Here is a 16,876-nt window from a genome sequence, read left to right on the forward strand (position 1 = left end):
CAAGGTCTGCTCCCAAGGCATGCCGACCGATTAAGGCGTTACAGAGGGTAGTGTGTCTACGGCCCATACATCACTGGGGGCCAAGTTCCTGCCATTCAGGACCTATATACTAGGCGTATCAGAGGAGAACCCAAAAAAATTCAAAGACCCCAGTCACCCAAGTATAACCTGTGCTCTCTTGCTACCGCACGGCAAAGCGGTACCGGAGCACCAAAGTCTAGGACCAAAAGCTCCTTAACAGCTTCTACCCCCAAGCCCAGAACTGCTGAACAATGAATCAAATAACCCCGAAATATTTGCATTGACACCCCCCCTTGTTTTTACACACTGCTGCTACTTGCTATTTATTATCTATGCATAGTCACTTTACCCCTACCTACATTGTACAGTTACCTCTTAACCTGTTACCCCCGCACACTGACTCCCTGTATTATAGCGGTCGTTATTGTTTATTTTATTAGTTTCTTTTTAATATTTTTACTTAAGGTTTATTTTTGTAAAATATTAACTGCATTTTAGTTAAGGGCCTAATGGCTTGTAACTAAGCATTTCACGCTAAGTTCTACACGTGTGTGTGTGTGTGGTGTGTGTGTGGTGTGTGTGTGTGTGTGTGTGTGTGTGTGTGTGTGTGTGTGTGTTTGTGGTGTGTGTGGGTGTGTGTGTGTGGTGGTGTGGTGGTGTGGTGTGTGTGGGTGTGTGTGTGTGTCCATGGGGCCCAACTGTTGTAACACTGTGGATCTCCTTTTGCTTTGTGTCGAAGCAGCAAGCTGCATAATTAGGCGCTGGTTAAATACGACAATGGATGCTGCCAGAGGCTTTGGTTTTACCTATTCTTCCTAGCACGCGTGTGCCTGACATAATTATTGCTGCTCTGTCCCACAGGTTTGTCGCTAGCCTCGGAAGGAGGGAAGCCCTAGCTAGTTCAGCGTAACCCAGCTATGTTTACATTAGAAACAGCTTAGGCGTAGCATAGCCTAGACGTGGTATCCACCTGGGAATAGCAGCATTCACACAAGAACACAGTGGTATAGAAGTCACCTCTGTGTTCCAATCATGATGCCATGTAAACCAGTGTCACATTGTTTCGCTTTTGTTTGTCGGCTACTGTAAGGTTTTAGTTAGAAGATGACTGTTTGACATGCAGACCCGTGGCTTTCTTTCTGGTTGCACTCCTATGGTTTATTTTGGGGGGGAGACACGGGACTGAGGAGATTTTACATTTGTTGACTGTTACTTGGTATACTCTATTCATGTACGCTATTGGTAGCGATGAACATGGTGTCTGTTGTAGACCAAGGAGAGTCGATCCAGGTGGAGGCCGATGTAGCCAGTGTGATCAAGAATCAGTAGTCTTGTATGTTCCTCTCATTGTAAATGACGCTGCCCTGCCTGATAACCTGGTGACCCTTGGGTTATGGGAAGGAGACCCTGTAGCTAGCGACCTTTTCAAATCTACTAAATAATACGGGATGAAATAAAAACCACTAATTTAAGATGAGGCCCCCCAAGCAAACAAATGCCTGTTGCTCAAACCTAGGTGAGCAGCCATTATCAGTGAAGTACGCGTCCATAATAGAGGCATGCTTAAAGCTGCCTTTCTTTCTACTTTGGTTTGCAACAAGTCAACATACGGAGTAAAAGCATGAATCATAACTCGTAACAGAAAACAGAGACAGTCCATCCTTCCCTTTCAGGTGGTGGGAGGGAGGACCAGGATATTTTAACAGCTTCCCGCCTCAGGCACACAACCTCGACCATTATAACTGCATCTGTGGCCCACTGTGATAAGAGAAAACAACAGACAAAGCCTGGCTGACTTCTGCCATATAAARAGGGCTCGGTCACAGAGAGTCTAGACAAATAGAGAGATGATAGGGAGACAAGCCAGGAAGTGTTTCAGGAACAGGACTGGTAAAATTAGCATAAAGCAGATACTGTAGCATGAATAATGTAGACTGATTGGCTGAGGGGGAGACACGTATGCACACACCTACATGCCCATGTCCGCACGCCCGCCGTCTGTCCTGCTCCTTCTGCCCAGGGATGTAGTAGTAAAAAAAATAGGTTGGGTTAAATCTGATCAACGGTCGCAGTGAAAAAAGTCACGCTTCCTGTACTTTCAATGCATTTTTCCGCAAAAGGTGAGTAAACTGTTTTTACGGTCCACTACACCACTGCCCCTCCCCTGCGCTACAGCTACCTACAGTAGCTCTGATACCCGACCTGAGTCTGACGGGCCCCAACATTATACTTCAGGTTAAGGCCTATTTTTTCATCAACCAGGGTACGGGCCGGGCTCCCTCCTGCTTTGCTGTGCAGTGTCTCTGTACAGTCATATCTTACCATCATAACATGGTGTCAGAACTTCTTATAAAATATAAAACCAGAATATTGTCCAAGTCAACAGGATAGATTATTTCACTGAAAATAATAATATTCCGTAAGTTTTGGTAGGAGTTTAGAGTGACGAAAAGTTGCTAGCTAACAGCTCTACAACGTGTCATGAGCAGCCCAAGCTGGGCCGTTGCAGAGAGCGGATGCAGCGCAGTGCAGGGATGGAGCAGGGGAACAGACAGAGATGAGCAGCTGAACGTGAACGTTGTGAACGTGAACGCCTGAACGTCGTGGACATGGGTAGGGTAGGGCCTGAACATCGTGGGCATGGGTAGGGTAGGGCCTGAACGTCGTGGGCATGGGTAGGGTAGGGCCTGAACGTCGTGGGCATGGTAGGGCCTGAACGTCNCAGCAAGCGCACAATTAGGCTGGTTAAATACGCACATGGATTGTTAAGCCAGAGGCTTTGGAATTACCTATCTCCTAGCAACAGGTGTGCCTGACAATTATGGTCTGCCTGCCCAGCAGTTTGGCTAGCCTCGGAGGAGAAGCCCTAGCTTAGCCTAGCGTAACCCAGGCTATGTTTACATTAGAACAGCTTAGCGTAGCATAGCCTAGCGTGGTATRCACTGGAATAAGCAGCATTCCACACAGAACACAGTGGTATGAATCACCTCTGTCCAAACAGTGCCATGTAAACAGTGTCACATTGTTTCGCTTTTGTTTGTCTGGCTACTGTAGGTTTTAGTTAGAAGATGACTGTTATGACATGCAGACCCGWGGCTTTCTTTCTGTTGCACTCTATGGTTTATTTTGGGGGGGGAGACACGGACTGAGGAGATTTTACATTTTTGACTTTCCCTTATACTACTCATTAACCTATTGTAGGATATGTATGTGCATGTAAGACCAAGGAAACAGTTCGGTGGCCGTTTGATCACAGTGTGGATAAGATCAGTTAGTCTTGTATGTTCCTCTCATMTAAATGACGCTGCCCTGCCTGATAACCTGGTGACCCTTGGGGTTATGGGAAGGAGACCCTGTAGCTAGCGACCTTTCAAATCTACTAAATAATACGGGGATGAAATAAAAACCACTKATTTAAGATGAGGCCCCCCAAGCAAACAAATSCCTGTWGCTCAAACTAGGTGAGCAGCATTATCAGTGAAGTACACGTCCTATATAGAGGCATGCTTTAAAGCTGCCTTTCTTCTACMTTGGTTTGCAACAAGTCAACATACGGCAGTAAAAGCATGAATCATAACAGTAACAGAAAACAGAGACAAGTCCATCCTTCCCTTTCAGGTGGTGGGAGGACCAGGATATTTTAACAGCTTCCCGCCTCAGGCACACAACCTCGACCATTATAACTGCATCTGTGGCCCACTGTGATAAGAGAAAACGAGACCAAGGCCTGCCTGACTTCTGCCATATAAACAGGGCTCGGTCACAGAGAGTCTAGACAAATAGAGAGATGATAGGGAGACAAAGCCAGGAAGTGCTTCAGGAACAGGACGGTACAATTAGCATGAAGCAGATACTGTAGCAATGAATAATGTAGACTGATTGCTGAGGGGAGACACGTATGCACACACCTACATGCCATGTCCGCACGCCCGCGTCTGTCCTGCTCCTGTAGTGTAAAAAAAATAGGTTGGGTTAACTCTGATCACCGGTCGCAGTGAAAAAAGTCACGCTTCCTGTACTTTCAATGCATTTTTCCGCAAAAGGTGAGTAAACTGTTTTTTACCATCCACTACACCACTGCCCCTCCCCTGCGCTACAGCTACCTACAGTAGCTCTGAAACTCGACCTGAGTCTGAAGGGCCCAACATTATACACTGCTCAAAAAAATAAAGGGAACACTAAAATAACACATCCTAGATCTGAATGAATGAAATATTCTTATTAAATACTTTTTTCTTTACATAGTTGAATGTGCTGACAACAAAATCACACAAAAATATCAATGGAAATCAAATGTATCAACCATGGAGGTCTGGATTTGGAGTCACACTCAAAATTAAAGTGGAAAACCACACTTCAGGCTGATCCAACTTTGATGTAATGTCCTTAAAACAAGTCAAAATGAGGCTCAGTAGTGTGTGTGGCCTCCACGTGCCTGTATGACCTCCCTACAACGCTGGGCATGCTCCTGATGAGGTGCGGATGGTCTCCTGAGGGATCTCCTCCCAGACCTGGACTAAAGCATCCGCCAACTCCTGGACAGTCTGTGGTGCAACGTGGCGTTGGTGATGGAGCGAGACATGATGTCCCAGATGTGCTCAATTGGATTCAGGTCTGGGGAACGGGCGGCCAGTCCATAGCATCAATGCCTTTCTCTTGCAGGAACTGCTGACACACTCCAGCCACATGAGGTCTAGCATTGTCTTGCATTAGGAGGAACCAGGGCCAACCGCACCAGCATATGGTCTCACAAGGGGTCTGAGATCTCATCTCGGTACCTAATGGCAGTCAGGCTACCTCTGGCGAGCACCATGCGGCCCCAAAGAAATGCCACCCCACATCATGACTGACCCACGCGCCAAATCGGTCATGCTGGAGGATGTTGCAGGCAGCAGAACGTTCTCCACGGCGTCTCCAGACTCTGTCACGTCTGTCACGTGCTAGTGTGAACCTGCTTTCATCTGTGAAGAGCACAGGCGCCAGTGGCGAATTTGCCAATCTTGGTGTTTCTGGCAAATGCCAAACGTCCTGCACGGTTTTGGGCTGTAAGCACAACCCCCACCTGTGGACGTCGGGCCCTCATACCACCCTCATGGAGTCTGTTCCTGACCATTTGAGCAGACACATGCACATTTGTGGCCTGCTGGAGGTCATTTTGCAGGGCTCTGGCAGTGCTCCCACCTGCTCCTCCTTGCACAAAGGCGGAGGTAGCGGTCCTGCTGCTGGGTTGTTGCCCTCCTACGGCCTCCTCCACGCTCTCCTGATGTACTGGCCTGTCTCCTGGTAGCGCCTCCGTGCTCTGGACACTACGCTGACAGACACAGCAAACCTTCTTGCCACAGCTTGCATTGATGTGCCATCCTGGATGAGCTCTACTACCTGAGCCACTTGTGTGGGTTTGAGACTCCGTTCATGCTACCACTAGAGTGAAAGCACCGCCAGCATTCAAAAGTGACCAAAACATCAGCCAGAAGCATAGGAACTGAGAAGTGGTCTGTGGTCACCACCTGCAGAACCACTCCTTTATTGGGGTGTCTTGCTAATTGCCTATAATTTCCACCTTTTGTCTATTCCATTTGCACAACCAGCATGTGAAATTTATTGTCAATCAGTGTTGCTTCCTAAGTGGACAGTTTGATTTCACAGAAGTGATATTGACTTGGAGTTACATTGTGTTGTTTAAGTGTTCCCTTTATTTTTTTGAGCAGTGTACTTCAGGTTAAGGCCTGCTTTCTCATCAACCAGGTACGGGCGGCTCCCTCCTGCTCTGCTGTGCAGTGTCTCTGTACAGTCATATCTTACCATCATAACATGGTGTCAGAACTTCTTATAAAATATAAAACCAGAACATTGTCCAAGTCAACAGGATAGATTATTTCAATGAAATAATAATATTCCTTAAGTTTTGGTAGGAGTTTAGAGTGACGAAACGTTGCTAGCTAACAGCTCTACCACGTCTCATGAGCAGCCCAAGCTGGGCCTGACGTCGTGGACATGGGTAGGGTAGAGCCTGAACGTCGTGGACATGGTAGGGTAGAGCCTGCACGTCGTGGACATGGTAGGGTAGAGCCTGAACGTCGTGGACATGGGGTAGGGAGAGCCTGCCGTCGTGGACATGGGTAGGGTAGAGCCTGAATGTTGTGGACATGGGTAGGGTAGAGCCTGAATGTCGTGGGCATGGTAGGGTAGAGCCTGAATGTCGTGGGCATGGTAGGTAGAGCCTGAACGTCATGGGCATGGGTAGGTAGAGCCTGAATGTTGTGGACATGGGTAGGGTAGAGCCTGAACGTCGTGGTATGGGTAGAGTAGAGCCTGAATGTTGTGGGATGGGTAGAGTAGAGCCTGAATGTCGTGGGCATGGGTAGGTAGAGCTGCACGTCGTGGGCATGGGTAGGCTCGGGCTCTACCATGGACCTCTTCCCAGTGCATGCTCTTGTTTTTCTGTTGACATAGGAGCTCCTTGATCTGGGGGGGGGGGGGGTATGTGTGTGTGTACGTGTGAGAGAGTGTGTGTGTGTGTCTTGCTATAGAAACCCAAACACAACAGTCACAAAAGGAAGCTGCCCACACCACGGCCAGATGGCAGTCATGGCGTCAGTTGTTGACATCACGAGTCCCAACACCTGAGTCAGTGGACCCCACAGGAAGACTGGCGCCATCAGAGCAGAAGGATGCAGTGACACACTGGAGACACTGAGGGACCAATGTCCTCCTACGGCTAGGGACTATAGGCTTAGTTACAGACCAACACCTGGAGGGAAAAGGCTGTTAGTCAGTCTGTTGTTAGCCTAGTGACTGACCCTTATTCACCAGGGCCTACTGCATATTCACTCAGAGTACGACTGCTGATATAGGATCAGTTTAGTCTTTTACATAAAGAATTCATAATGAATATGATTTTCTCGACCGGTGGGGACCTGGTCCAAGATCAGCACTTCTTACCTGAGACTTTCTGTAAATACTCTAGCAGCACATTGTGTCTTGGGCCTGTATCAGTAAGGCAGCTGTTTAGGTTGTAACCAAAACAACAGTGTTTCTGTGAAAACAAATATGATAGGACAGCCTCTTGGTCCTACAGTGTTAAAGGGGACATGAAACAGAGTGTCAATATAACAGAACAGCCTCTTGGTCCTACAGTGGGAAACAGAGTGTCAACAGAGAAACAATGAGGAAGTTCTGTTTAGTAAACAAGGACAACACCACTAGACCTGCCTGACCAGAGATGATATCATCCATCATCACATGTTCCTAGTGTTACACTGGTCTGGTGACCCATAACAAACACACACAAAGCGAGGCGCGATACAACACTACAAAAAAAAAAAGGAATTAAATCATCTTATAGCCAAATAGCTCCCTTCTGGACTGGGAATGAGGGCAAACAKAGCCAATGCTCGTACGGGTTCAACATTTTGAAAGCTAAATTATGCATCGTCACACATGGTGGGGTAGAATGAGAGGTTGCAGTTGAAATGGTTCAGCATTAGCTCTGACTGATGGAGGAACAGGACCCAGTCTGTATAACTCGCCCTGAGATGAGAGTTGGCATAGTTTTTAAGYAACTATGCTGTATGGAACAAATGGTCAACAACATTTGCATCAAAATAACCAATGATGACAACCCCACTGAAAAATTAAAGAAATTTGCGGTTCTGGACACCAAACTGTGGTCTTCCTCTGGTCCACATTCTTAAAGGTCACTTCAATTAGAAGAGTATTACATTGGGGTTGCTGTGGGTACCAGTGTATAGTTCCATTAAAACCCCAACTAAAAGATGATCCTGAGGGAGTGGACTGGAATGACAAGCCACCTCCTGGCTCTTATAAGCAGGGTTATTGTTGGGTTATGCAAACACAGACTCCAAGCCGGAGCATTGTTGGGTTACACACCACTGGTCATGGCCCATGATGCCGTCCGCCCCGCTTCAGTCACCACACAATGGATCCCTGTCCCCTGAGTATAAAATATTCACCCGCTGCCTGGCTCTGCTCTGTTTGTCAGCTGGATAACAGAACGGGAGCCCTGGGTCAGGAATGTGGCACTACATAGGTACTGTAACAGACCTCAGATCAAATAGTATTCAAAACCTTTCAAAATACTTGGGAGCCTTTTCTTGAGCCTGCCTGGAGTGGAGTTGTAGTTGGACAGGGTTTGGACCTTTGGAACTTGTCCTTTGTAGCTCAGTTGGTAGAGCATGGCACTTGTAATGCCAGGGTAGTGGGTTCAATTCACGGGACCATGTATGCATGCATGACTGTAAGTCACTTTGGATAAAACCGTCTGCTAAATGGCATATATTATTATTGGATTCACTGCTCTAGTCAAGCTCAATCAAGCACAAGTTAAGTAACAGAAATATTTCAAATACTATTTGAACCCAGGTCTGGTACAGTAGTAAGGCTGAGGCTCACTCTGCCTCAGTCTCTGGGGTATCACATGACAGACAAACTAATTGGGCTTCGGGTACGGTGACTGCGATGATGTACCCTGCCCTGCTTGGCGTGCCTGCTGCAGCAGCTCACCCTTTCTACCTGTACAGAGGGAGGGGTGGGGCGGTTATTGTTTGGTAATACTTACACATAATACTTTAATTCACTAGCATTGGCTGCCGTAACCTAGACGGCTGTATAAATTGACAGTTGAGGAACTGCATGTTGTGACAGTCCCAGTCTTGGCACCAGTCCTGATTCTACAAGGCACGGGCGGTCTATCAATCTGATTTTTTTTWTTTTATTGTAAATGTAACCTTTATTTAACTAGGCAAGTCAGTTAAGAACAAATTCTTATTTACAATGACGGCCTACCCCAGCCAAACCTGGGCGACGCTGGGCCAATTGTGCACCGCCCTATGGGACTCCGAATCACAGCCTGATGTGATGCAGCCTGGATTCGAACAAGGTACTGCAGGGACGCCTCTTGCATTGAGATGCAGTGTCTTAGACCGCTGCACCACTCGGGAACCCTTTTCCAGACTGTCACTGTCAGTATAGATGCAGGTCACCTCCAGAACTGAACTGAGCTGCACTACCTCTTGTAGTTTACATCAGAGTTTCTTAAGTTCTACTTCCTGCGTCCAGGTTGCTACACCGACATCCTGGTTACATGACTAAGGTGATAGTTTCCCCGGTGGTATAGGTTAGATTCAGAAAGGTTTACCTTATGCAATCAAAGGTGTTATCACGTGCTCCACTAAGGCAGTTATTTATCTATAAATTATGTGGGTAAAACAAAGCGCAAATTAAAAGTACGAAGCTCGGAGCATCGTAGCACCATTTGGTGCAAAAACTGGACTTACCCAGTTGCGGCCCACTTTTTGGAAGCAAACCACTCGATTTCATCCTTACGTTATATTGGCATCGAACATGTCACCCTCCCTAGGAGAGGGGGTGACCTCGACAATTTATTGTTAAAACGAGAGGCTGCCTGGATCTTTAATTTAAAGACCCTTGTTCCCTTCGGTCTCAACGTAGACTTTAATCTGAAGCCATTCTTGTGATTGTTGTGATGTTGCTATTGTAAATGTTTGTAGGCTTATGTAGCCAAATTGTAGCTTTGATCGTATGCTATCCATTTATGACTTTTGTACGCTATTTTAATATATGAGAATTAACCATCGATATCAGGCCACACCCGGCCATTATTACAGACACCTGTGTGTGCCCTTTGACATTATATAAACTAGTCACGCCGCAGTGTTTGTCATTATGACATTACAACGTCATTAAACGTTGGATATTAGGTTATTACATTATTGCATCTGAGCTCCTAGAGTGTGCGGCTCTCCTTTCATTTTTCATGTGTTCTACTCCGCTAGCCAGTACCTCGCCTAAATAGGTGTGCGTATCTTTCGCCTCTAGGCTTACCTTATGTAACACACTGCATGGCAGTCAGGCATCATGCTATCAGACGGGCACAACAAACTGGCCATGACCTACTGTATACTAAGACCTAAAGAGCCATTTGACCTGTGTTTTGCCAGTTATTAYGTAAGGTTGGTTACACCAGCTGGTAATAACTGAATGTTTTGGTTATTCTGATTTCTATGGGTTATTCACTGACCATGTACTAGGCCAGTGAATTAGTGAGGAAGGTCCACCCGCTTTAACAATGTTGATGCCAGGGGCCTTTGAGCCCTGTCTGGAAAACAATCTAGGGGAAAGACTACAATAAGCTATATGGTCTTACCTTGACAACAGGATGACCACCTGATGCAGCTTTYATCGCCCCTCTGCTTCCCTCCGTCTCGTAGTGCGCTCGGTGGTGGGCCTTGGGGTGCACCTCAACCTTCAGCTCGTACTGGCCAAACAGGTGGGGCAGGGGCCAGTCCAGGGGGGGCAGGGAGGAGGTCCTGGGGACAGACCGATACATAGACAATAAGGGTACTGATGGTTTAGATAACAACAAGATACAGATCACCTAGGCATTACCTCTGTGATCTATGGATAACAAATAGATATAGCCTATATCACCTAGCATTTCTTGTCTTTGGGGAAGACATTACCTGTGASCCGCTGTGACTACATAATCATCCTATGGATAACAAAAAGGCTCTATAAATCAGATATGTAGGTCTAACATATTAGCTAGCAGGGGCAGGTTAGAGCTAGTTAAGCCGGCTGGATTCATTCAAACCTGCCTTGGCAGCACAGTACAGTAYCTCTGTTTACAAACTACTGCCAGGCCAGCACACCCACATGTCCTATTCTGAGAACTAAGAGCATTTACTTGTAAGATGAGTCAATTTTAGTATAGAGAACCACTCAACTATCGCTATTGTATTTGGTCAGGGAAAAMAAGTTGTGCTTTTAACATAAATATGCTACTGGAATGTAGGTTTGACTGCCCTTAATCAAAGAGAATAAGTACATAGAAGAACCAATGCAATGACACATTATGTATGGTAATATAAAGAAGTGAGAGCACAACAGGCTGTGCTGAATCATGACCTCTGGAAACATTGTGGAGGATCACACTAGGCCTACACTAGGTCTGAGTGACAAACAGAGTACAGTGTCTAAATGGGGCTGTAGGCTGTGTTCAACCCCATCAGTCAGACAGTGAATCATAGGAATTCCCACCAACATCAGGCTAACCATACTGGAATAATCACACTTGTAATAGGTCATGCAGGGACTGTAACTAGCAGTGAATCATGAAGGGGTTTTACACTATAAACGGTATATAGATGGATGGAGAGTATGGTTGTGTTGTTCAGCACTGTAGTATGGATGAGGCTGTGTCACAGGAGAGGCTGCAGGCTGATGGGGGTTTTCCCTCTGTATGTTTTTATCTATGTAGGGCACAATCATATTTGAACAGCTGCACTCAAAAATAAACACTCCATCTGTGCCCATCCACACAGACAAACTGTCTCTCTCAGTGGGTCTCTGGGTAGCTTGGCTGGTCTATGGCTCTATTGANGTTATAAAGACTTGGCTACATTGAGCCAGTTATAAAGACTTGGCTACATTGAGCCAGTTATAAAGACGGGGCTACATTGAGCCAGTTATAAAGACTTGGCTACATTGAGCCAGTTCAGGAGCTCTCAGTATGTGTTCCATACAGCAAGATACAGGTGTTCCTGGTCTGTTAACAGTTACAGGGAGACACAGTTTGCTCTAACACAGCACTGTGCAGTACAAATGGAGAGAAATTAAACGTGTGTGAGTCCATGGTCTACGAGTAAGAATGGCCGATTAATTAGGGCCGATTTCAAGTTTTCATACCGATTTCCGATTGTTATGAAAACTTGAAATCAGCCCTAATTAATCATAGACCACACACACACGTTTTTTTTACACCTTTATTTAATCTTTATTTATCTAGGCAAGTCAGTTAAGAACACATTCTTATTTTCAATGACGGCCTAGGAATGGTGGGTTAACTGCCTCGTTCAYGGGCAGAACGACAGATTTTTACCTTGTCAGCTCGGAGGGTTCAATCTTGCAACCTTACAGTTAACTAGTCCAACGCTCTAACCCCCTGATTACATTGCACTCCACGAGGAGCCTGCCTGTTACGTGAATGCAGTAAGCCATGGTAAGTTGCTAGCTAGCATTAAACTTATCTTATAAAAAACAATCAATCAATCAATCATAATCACTAGTTAACTACACATGGTTGATGATATTACTAGTTTATCTANTTATAAAGATTTGGCTACATTGAGCCAGTTATAAAGACTTGGCTACATTGAGCCAGTTATAAAGACTTGGCTACATTGAGCCAGTTATAAAGACGGGGCTACAATAAAGACTTGGCTACATTGAGCCAGTTCAGGAGCTCTCAGTATGTGTTCCATACAGCATGATACAGGGGTTCCTGGTCTGTTAACAGTTACAGGGAGACACAGTTTGCTCTAACACAGCACTGTGCAGTACAAATGGGGAGAAATTAAACGTGTGTGGGTGTGTGTGCGTCCATGGTCTATGAGTAAGAGGAATGATACACACCACTGTAAGCTGTCCTAGCAGGCAGACATTTACACCACTTTATGCCTCTCTCTACAGTAACTAGCCTAACCACGAAGGCTAGCCTAACCTTCTCCGCTAGTCAAAGAAAGTCACTAACCATTGTCTACTGTTTCTTTATCTGCCCCGTCAGGTCGTGACAAAACTAAAATGGTGCTTTCAACAGGCCATGGTATGCCAGACAAACATGCCACACAGAAATGCCCTCCACTCAGCCCTCACACAGCATGCAGACACCAAATAAAATCAATGTTAACTTGCTAAAGGCCAGTGGTACAATACCCCTCATTGACCACAATGTTAGAACTCACAAAAATAACTCAAAACCACAAAAAGAACTCAACAGAGTAGCAAAACATGAGTCAGTCAGTTTTTCCCTATACTCCATGCCTCCATCAGAAGCTGGGCAGCTGGCTGACTCCGGACACCATCAGTAAGGCTAAATGGGAGAAATGTGGTGGCTGGATTTCTTTGGAGCCGGTTCACTGAATAAACTGTTGTCCAGAGGAAAGAATAACATTTGAAGAAAAATAGAAGCACGTGTCTCTAACATTGTGGTCAATGAGGGGTATTGTACCACTGGCATCTGTTCCCATGATATTTTTTATCAAAGTAGGCTATAGGATAGCCTATCCTGGTAGCCTAGATTGCCCCACAGCACATGGCAGAGGAAAGCCCCCATGAATATGATCACATTGCATGCTATAAAGATGTACTGTCACAACTATTCTAAATAAAAATGTAGGCTTCGCAGACCCAGATCAAGTCTATTCCTGGACTTCGAAGCCCTTTGAATAAGAATTCTCCAATGAGCAGGCTTTGTAGTCCAGAAGTAATCTTAATCTAGGTCTGGGAAACCGTCTCTAAAGGTTTAAGGCCTAAAAACAAAGGTGGGTGTAACAGTGGCTTGTCTCGTACCCTACAATGCCACCGACATAACACCGGAAGTGTATGTTTCCCCTGGCCAGCGGCCACAGTAACACAAGAGGGGTTTGGTAGCTAGGAAACCTGAGCGTTGTGGCGTGTGGAGGGAGCGGGTTGGAGCAGAGGTCGGAGCCTGGATTAGCGTAACCTTTCTAGGGTATGCTGCTCCGTACGGCGGGGCTCTGGGGCTCCCAGTCTGGTGCTACCAGTCACCACCTTCGGCCTACAGCCGCTCCCCTGTACATCTCTCATTCTTTACTTAACTAGGAAAGTCAGTTAAGAACAAACTCTTATTTACAATGACGGCCTACCAAAAGGCAAAAGGCCTCCTGCGGGGACGGGGGCTGGGATTAAGATAAAAAATAAGTAACAAAAAAATAAAAAACAACAAAACACACATCACGACAAGAGAGACAACACTACATAAAGAGAGACCTGAGACAACACAGCATGGTAGCAACACAACACTACATAAAGAGACACCTAAGACAACAACACAGCATGGTAGCAACACAACACTACATAAAGAGAGACCTAAGACAACAACACAGCATGGTAGCAACACAACACTACATAAAGAGAGAACTAAGACAACAACACAGCATGGCAGCAACACAACACTACATAAAGAGAGACCTAAGACAACAACACAGCATGGTAGCAACACAACACTACATAAAGAGAGACCTAAGTCAACAACACAGCATGGCAGCAACACAACACTACATAAAGAGAGACCTAAGACAACAACACAGCATGGTAGCAACTAGAGGTCGACCGATTATGATTTTTCAATGCCGATACCGATAGACGATTATTGGAGGACAAAAAAAGCCGATACCGATTAATCGGCCGATTTATAAAAAAATAAAAAAAATAAAAAATATATATATAATACACACACATTTTTGTAATAATGACAATTGCAACAATACTGAATGAACAATGAACACTTTTATTTTAACTTAATATAATACATAAATACACACACACGCACACAGCTCTGAAGTGACAATGATAGTAAAGAGTCTGCTTAGGAGACAAATACTCTCAACTGTTTGAATAAAAATAGAGTTTAAGTTACCTGTGATGAATGTTGAAAACAAAAACTTTAATTTCTATATGCAGGAAATCCTGACAGTCATTGATTGATTGTTTTTTATAATATTGTATGGGTAATTAGAAGAACTTGAAGGTAGATTTTATGAAAGGGGCGACTTAACAGGCTCTGGGTTGACATAGGCAATTTATAAGCTAAGGGAACATAGTTTTTTGACCAATTGACATTAATGGCCATAATAGGTGTTGTAGGAGGAAACAATTTATTCTACTCTCTGATACGGTTATACGAGATCAATAGCGCATAGACTGCAGCCAAGGATCACACAGACAAGACCCACTGAGTTAGAGACAGAGTTTGTCTGTAGTTTGACTGGATGCACACAGATGGAGTTGGTCTTTTAAGGTGACTATTTGACGATAGCAGACTTGGTTACAAGATTATATGATATGGTGCCTACAGGGTATTGATAGGAAACATTACAGTATTGCGTTAAAAATGCACTCGTGTTCATTTTCGGAGACCACCCATGCCAGGCTGTCACGCCGATCAGGGCTGGAATTCATTTCTGAGGGTGGAGGCAAGCCTACACATCATACTGCTACACACCGCTATGCTAGAAATCCAGGAGGGACACACTAACCAACATATAACTCTCCATTACTGGAATAATCATGATATGCCAATCTATAATATAAAATAAAAAAAAACCACAAACACTTGTGTAATAATGGAACTCATATAACTAAAAAAAGCAGGATGTAACTAGCAGTGAATCATGAAGGTTTTTACACTTAAAACGGTATATAGATGGATGAGAGTATGTGGTTGGTTGTCACCTTGTATATGGATGAGGCTGTGTCACAGGAGAGGCTGCAGGCTGATGGGGTTTTCCCTCTGTATGTTTTTTATCTATGTAGGGCACAATCATATTTGAACAGCTGCACTCAAAAATAAACACTCCATCTGTGCCCATCCACACAGACAAACTGTCTCTCTCAGTGGGTCTCTGAGGTAGCTTGGCTGGTCTAGTGTCTATTGACTCTAGAACCTACAGAGAAATAATGTTCTAAAAACCTATTTAGGCAAATGATTGTCAAAACTATTTAGGATGTTAGTAATTCATTCTACTAGCCTACAGCACTGAACTTCAGTAACAAAAGACTTGCTACATTGCAGCCAGTTTAAAGACTTAGGCTACATTGAGCCAGTTATAAAGCACTTGGCTACATTGAGCCAGTTATAAAGACTTGGCTACATTGAGCCAGTATAAAGACGTGGCTACATTGAGCCAGTTATCATAAAGACTTGGCTACATCTAGAGCCAGTTATATAAGACTTGGCTACATTGAGCCAGTTATAAGACTGGCTAACATTGAGCCAGTTCTATAAAGACTTGGCTACATTGAGCCAGTTCAGGAGCCTCTCAGTATGTGTTCCATACAGCAAGATACAGGTGTTCCTGGTCTGTTAACAGTTACAGGACACAGTTTGCCTCTAACACAGCACTGGTGCAGTACAAATGGATGAAGATTAAACGTGTGTGAGTCACAATTGGTCTAAAACGAGTAAAATGCCTCGATAATAAGTGAGCCCAATGTAGAGAAATGAGAGATTTCAAGTTTTCACATACCGAGTTTCCGAATTTTGTTAAGAAACTTGAAATCAAGACCTAATTATCATAGACCAACAACAACAGTTTTTTTTACACCTTTATTAAATCTTTTATTATCTAGGCAAGCAGTAAGAACACATCTTATTTTCAATGACGGCCTAGATGGTGGGTTAACTGCCTCTTCAGGCAGAACGACAGATTTTTCTTGTCAGCTCGGAGGTCAAGTCTTGCAACCTCAGTTAACTAGTCCAACCGTCTAACCCCTGATTACATGCACTCCACGAGGAGCCTGCCTGTTACGTGAATGCAGTAAGACGGTAAGTTGCTAGCTAGCATTAACTTATCTTATAAAAAACAATCAATATCATCAATCATAATCACTAGTTACTAACACATGGTTGATGATATTACTAGTTTATCTAACGTGTCCTGCGTTGCATATAATGGATAGCAGTGCTATCGTTGCTCCAATGTTACCTAACTATAAACATCAATGCCTTTCTTAAAATCAATACACAGAAGTATTATATTTTAAACCTGCATATTTAGCTAAAAGAAATCCAGGTTAGAAGGCAATATTAACACAGTGAAATTGGTCACTTCTCTTGCGTTCATTGCATGCAGAGTCAGTGTATATGCAACAGTTTGGGCCGCCTAATTTGCCAGAATTTTACGTAATTATGACATAACATTGAAGGTTGTGCAATGTAACAGGAATATTTAGACTTAGGGATGCCAACCCCGTTAGATAAAATACGGAAGTGGTTCCCGTATTTCACTGAAAG

At 44.6% G+C, this 16,876-nt stretch overlaps 1 protein-coding gene across 1 annotated transcript in view; it reads right to left on the reverse strand.

Annotated features, from left to right (window-relative positions):
• nfatc3a (nuclear factor of activated T cells 3a) overlaps positions 1-16,876 on the reverse strand; it is a 93,459-nt gene that overhangs the window by 48,614 nt on the left and 27,969 nt on the right. The window contains exon 3 of the mRNA XM_024137269.2: positions 10,208-10,370. Within this exon, the coding sequence (XP_023993037.1) occupies positions 10,208-10,370 (163 nt within the window). The remainder of the gene's footprint in view (positions 1-10,207; positions 10,371-16,876) is intronic.

The sequence above is a fragment of the Salvelinus sp. IW2-2015 genome, unplaced genomic scaffold (assembly GCF_002910315.2).
Source record: "Salvelinus sp. IW2-2015 unplaced genomic scaffold, ASM291031v2 Un_scaffold1140, whole genome shotgun sequence".
In the NCBI taxonomy this organism is placed as follows: Eukaryota; Metazoa; Chordata; class Actinopteri; order Salmoniformes; family Salmonidae; genus Salvelinus; species Salvelinus sp. IW2-2015.